The sequence below is a fragment of the Geospiza fortis genome, unplaced genomic scaffold (assembly GCF_000277835.1).
Source record: "Geospiza fortis unplaced genomic scaffold, GeoFor_1.0 scaffold1994, whole genome shotgun sequence".
NCBI classification, from domain to species: Eukaryota; Metazoa; Chordata; class Aves; order Passeriformes; family Thraupidae; genus Geospiza; species Geospiza fortis.
The window spans coordinates 1-5839 of record NW_005055860.1 but is presented as its reverse complement, the minus strand read 5'-3'; the positions used below and the strand labels follow the sequence as shown (position 1 = coordinate 5839).

Genomic DNA, 5839 nt, shown 5'->3' with positions numbered 1-5839 from the left:
AAAAAATTCTCCAATTCAGGAGAAAAAAAACCCTCAAATTTTTAAGGAATTTCCCCCCAAATTTTCGAGGAATTCTCCCAAATTTTAGGGATTTTTCCTGCATTTTTTGGAGGAATTTTCTCAATATTTGTGGGGAAAAAAACCCCCCAAAATTTGGTAAAATTCCACAAATTTGGGGAAATTTTGAGAAAAAGAATCCCAAATTTGGTATAAAATTACCAAATTTGTGGGGGAGAAAAAAAAAAAAAACCCTGCAAATTTTGGAAAAAAAAATTCTCCCAATTTTGGGGATAAAAATTTCCAAGATTGGGAAAAACATTCCAAATTTTCCCAATTTTGGGGCAATTTTCCCCATTTTTTGTGCAGATTTTTTTCCCCAGTTTTGGGGTGGAATTTTCCCGATTTTTCCCCCAATTTTTGGGAAATTTCCCGATTTTTTTTTAAACCCATTTTCTGTGATAATTCCCCAATTTATTATTTTTCTGAATTTTTCCCAAATGTTGGGGATTTTGCCCCATTCCCCACTCACCAGCAGGGGGCGCTCGGGGCCCTCCCCGCGCTCCTCGGGGCCCTCCCAGCACCGCGGCTCCTCCTGCGGGCGAATTTGGGGCAAATTCAGGCGATTTTGGGGCTTTTCGGGAATTTGGGGATTTTTGGGACATTTTTGTGTCTATTTCCGGTGATTTTGGGCCATTTTTGGGGCATTTTTGGGTCCATTTTTGGGTCCATTTTTGGTGATTTTGGGTCCATTTTTTAGGTCAATTTTTAGGTCCATTTTCGGCAATTTTGGGTCCAGTTTTAGGTCCACTTTCGGGTCCATTTTTGGTGATTTTGGGTCCATTTTTGGGTCCATTTTTGAGTCAATTTCAGGTGATTTTGGGTCCATTTTTTGGGTCCATTTTCGTCAATTTTGTTCCATTTTTAGGTCCACTTTTGGGTCCATTTTCGGAGATTTTGGGCCAACTTTTGGGGCATTTTTGGTTCCATTTCTGGCCCATTTTTGGGTCCATTTTGGGGTCCATTTTTGGTGATTTTGGGCCAATTTTGGGGGCATTTTTGGTTCCATTTTTGGGGCATTTTTGGGTCCATTTTTGGGTGCATTTTCGGTGATTTTGGGCCATTTTGGGGCATTTTTGGGTCCATTTTTGGGTCCATTTCTGGTGATTTTGGGTCCATTTTTAGGTCCACTTTTGGGTCCATTTTCGGTGATTTTGGGCCATTTTTGGGTCCATTTCCGGTGATTTGGGTCCATTTTTAGGGCATTTTTGGGTCCATTTTTAGTGATTTTGGGTCCATTTTTTGGGGTCCATTTTTGGGTCCATTTTTGGGTCAAATTTTGGTGATTTTGTGTCCATTTTTTGGGTCCATTTTTGGTCCATTTTTGGGTCCATTTCTGGTGATTTTGGGTCCATTTTTAGGTCCACTTTTGGGTCCATTTTCGGTGATTTTGGGCCATTTTTGGGTCCATTTCCGGTGATTTGGGTCCATTTTTAGGGCATTTTTGGGTCCATTTTTAGTGATTTTGGGTCCATTTTTTGGGTCCATTTTTGGTGATTTTGGGCCATTTTTTAGGTCAATTTTTAGGTCCATTTTCGGCAATTTTGGGTCCATTTTTAGGTCCACTTTCGGGTCCATTTTTGGGGCATTTTTGGGTCCATTTTTGGGTCCATTTTTGGGGCATTTTTGGGTCCATTTTTAGGGCATTTTTGGGTCCATTTTTAGTGATTTTGGGTCCATTTTTGGGTCCATTTTTGGTGATTTTGGGTCCATTTTTTGGGTCCATTTTCGGCAATTTTGGGTCCATTTTTAGGTACACTTTCGGGTCCATTTTTGGGTCCATTTTTGCTGATTTTGGGCCCGATTTTGGGTCCATTTTTGGGTCCATTTTTGGAGATTTTGGGCCAATTTTTGGGGCATTTTTGGGGCATTTTTGGATCCATTTTTGGTGAGTTTGGGCCATTTTTTAGGTCAATTTTTGGGTCCATTTTTGGCAATTTTGGGTCCATTTTTGGATCCATTTTTGGCGATTTTGTGTCCATTTTTAGGTCAATTTTTGGGTCCATTTCTGGCACTTTTGGGCCATTTTTTGGGTCCATTTTTGGGGGCGCGTCCCTTACCTGCTCAGGTGTGACCTCCAGGCGCTCCCAGAGCTGCTCCTGGCCCAGGTGAGACGGGACCCAAAAGGTGACGGTGGCGGGGAGGGGGCGGCGGCCCAGAACCTTCACCTGCACAGGTGGGACAGGTGAGGTCACACAGGTGGGACAGGTGAGGTCACTCAGGTGGGACAGGTGAGATGAGACAGGTGAGATACAGGTGACGTCACAGAGGTGGGACAGGTGGGACCGGATGGGTGAGACAGGTGAGGGACAGGTGAGACAGACAGGGGGCAGGTGAGGGACAGGTGAGATGAGACAGGTGAGATACAGGTGAGGTCACTCAGGTGAGGGACAGGTGGGACAGGTGAGATACAGGTGAGGTCACAGAGGTGGGACAGGTGGGACCGGATGGGTGAGACAGGTGAGGGACAGGTGAGACAGACAGGGGGCAGGTGAGGGACAGGTGAGATGAGACAGGTGAGATACAGGTGAGGTCACTCAGGTGGGACAAGCGAGGGACAGGTGAGGTCACACAGGTGGGACAGGTGACACAGGTGGGACAGGTGAGAGATAGGAGAGATTGGACAGGTGAGGGACAGGTGAGATGGGTGAGAGACAGGTGAGACAGGTGAGATACAGATGGGACAGGTGAGATGGGACAGGTGGGACAGGTGAGGTCACACAGGTGGGACAGGTGAGAGATAGGAGAGATTGGACAGGTGAGGGACAGGTGAGATGGGAGACAGGTGAGACAGGTGAGGTCACTCAGGTGAGATGGGACAGGTAGAATGGGTGAGACAGGTGAGGTCACACAGGTGAGACAGTTCAGGTATCACAGATTACGTCACACAGGTGAGGTGGGACAGGTGGCACAGGTGAGATGGGGTAGGTGAGGTCACACAGGTGAGACAGGTGAGAGATAGGAGAGATTGGACAGGTGAGACAGGGACAGGTGGGACAGGTGAGGTGACACAGGTGAGGGGGGACAGGTGACATGGAGGACATCACACAGGTGAGGCCACTCAGCTGAGATCATACAGGTAACACAGGAGAGGTCACACAGGTGAGACACAGGTAACAGCAATGACGTCACACAGATGAAATCACACAGATGACATCACACAGGTGACATCACACGGATGGCGTCATGCAGGTGAGACAGGTGAGATCCCACAGGTGACACGGATGACGTCACGCAGGTGAGACAGGTGAGGTGACACGGATGACGTCACATGGATGACATCACGCAGGTGAGACAGGTGAGGTGACACGGATGACGTCACATGGATGACATCACGCAGGTGAGACAGGTGAGGTGACACGGATGACGTCACATGGATGACATCACGCAGGTGAGACAGGTGAGGTGACACGGATGACGTCACACGGATGACGTCACACGGATGACGTCACGCAGGTGCGCTCACCTGGTAGTGGTGGCTGACGGGGGCGGGGGGGGGAGGGGCACCCCTGGTGCTGACGTTCAGGTAGCGCGAGGAGTCGGGGGCGCTGTGGGACAGGTGAGAGATGGACAGGTGAGTATGGACAGGTGAGACATGGACAGGTGAGACATGGACAGGTGAGAGATGGACAGGTGAGATGGGACAGGTGAGACATGGACAGGTGAGACATCAATGACGTCACACAGGTGTGACACAGGTAACACTGATGACATCACACAGGTGCCAGCCCCAGGTGTGATACAGGTGACATCGCACAGGTGTGACGTCGCACAGGTGTAACATTGCACAGGTGTGACGTCGCACAGGTGTGACTCCAGTGACATCACACAGGTGTGACACAGGTAACACCCTCAGGTAACACACCCAGGTGTGACACAGGTAACACTGATGACGTCACACAGGTAACACCCCCAGGTGTGACGTCACACAGGTGTGACACCAATGACGTCACACAGGTGTGACACCCCCAGGTGTGACACACTGATGACGTCACACAGGTGTGACCCCTCCCCCTCTCCCTCCTCCCCCCAGGCTCACCTGTCAATCACCAGGAACACCTGGTACCTGACCGGGATGGTCGCGCTCTGGCTCCGCCCACCTGCGCCGCCATTGGTGCTGAGGGGGAAAAGGGGCGGGGTCACCTGGGAGAGCTCACCTGGGCAAACCTGAGCAAACCTGGGCAAACCTGGGCAAACCTGAGCTCACCTGAGCTCACCTGAGTTCACCTGGGCAAACCTGGGCAAACCTGAGTTCACCTGAGCTCACCTGAGTTCACCTGAGCTCACCTGGGCAAACCTGGGCTCACCTGGCCCAGCTCACCTGGATGAGCTCACCTGTCCCTCACCTGTCCCACCTGTCTCACCCATCTCTCACCTGTCCGGTCTCACCTGTCCCATCTGCCCCTTCACCTGTGTCACCTCTCACCTGTCCCATCTCACCTGTGTGACCTCACCTGCCCCTGTCCCATCCCACCGTCACCTGTCCATGTCCCCACACCTGTCCCATCTCACCTGTCTCACCTCACCTGTCCCTGTCCCACATGTATCTCACCTGTCCATGTCTCACCTGTCCATCTCTCACCTGTCCATCTCTCACCTGTCCCATCTCACCTGCCCCACCCTCACCTGTCCCACCTGTCCCTCACCTGTCCCATCTCACCTGTGTGACCTCACCTGCCCCTGTCCCATCCCACCTCACCTGTCCCACCCTCACCTGCCCATGTCCCCTCACCTGTCCCAGCTCACCTGTCCCATCTCACCTGTCCCTCACCTGCCCATGTCCCCTCACCTGTCCCAGCTCACCTGTGGCTCTGCGCCGTCACCTGCAGCGTTTCCCCGAGTTCGGCGTCCGGCGGCACGTCCAGGGTGAGCCGGAAACGCACCTGGGGACAGGTGAGGGACAGGAGAGGGACAGGTGAGGGACAGGAGAGGGACAGGAGAGGGACAGGAGAGGGACAGGAGAGGTGAGGGGACAGGTGGGACAGGTGAGGTCACACAGGTGAGAGACCAACAGGTGACACAGGTGACACCGATGACGTCACACAGGTGTGACACCGATGACGTCACACAGGCGACACGCAGACGACGTCGCACAGGTGTGTCACAGGTGCGTCGCTCGCACAGGTGGCGCAGGTGACACCGCGCAGGGCACAACGATGACGTCACGCAGGTGTGACACTCACCTGTCCCCCACAGGTGACACACGCTCAGGTGTCAGTGATGACGTCACAATGATGATGTCACAACAATGACATCACACAGGTGTAGCAGACACAACGATGACGTCACACAGGTGTGACACTCACCTGTCCCCCCCAGCTCTCTCAGCACAGGTGACACACGCACAGGTGTGACACACGCTCAGGTGACAGTGATGACGTCACCATGATGACGTCACGCAGGTGACACAGGTAACAATGATGACGTCACACAGGTGCGACACTCACCTGTCCCCCACAGGTGACATACACACACAGGTGACAGCGATGACGTCACAACGATGACATCACAACGATGACGTCACACAGGGGTGTGTCGCTCACACAGGTAACACAGGTAAGACCGATGACATCACATAGACAACACGGGTGACAACGATGACGTCGCGCCGATGACGTCACACAGGTGTGACACGCAGATGACATGACAACGGTGACGTCACACAGGTGCGACACCGATGACGTCACACAGGTGTGACACCGATGATGTCACACAGGTGACGTCAGCACTGGCGGCTGCGCCTGGCCCAGCCTGACCCAGGTGTGACACACACACAGGTGAC

General features: G+C 52.2%; 1 protein-coding gene across 1 annotated transcript; it reads right to left on the bottom strand.

Moving 5' to 3' along the window:
• Positions 1-529: 529 nt before the first annotated feature.
• Positions 530-4940, bottom strand: LOC115949332 (integrin alpha-M-like; the record flags this gene model as incomplete). The annotated part of the gene is made up of 5 exons (XM_031065857.1): positions 530-592; positions 2118-2225; positions 3524-3605; positions 4097-4174; positions 4861-4940. Coding segments are annotated over 5 exons (411 nt in total), but the record flags the coding sequence as incomplete, so codon positions are not given.
• Between the last annotated feature and the right edge of the window lie 899 nt (positions 4941-5839).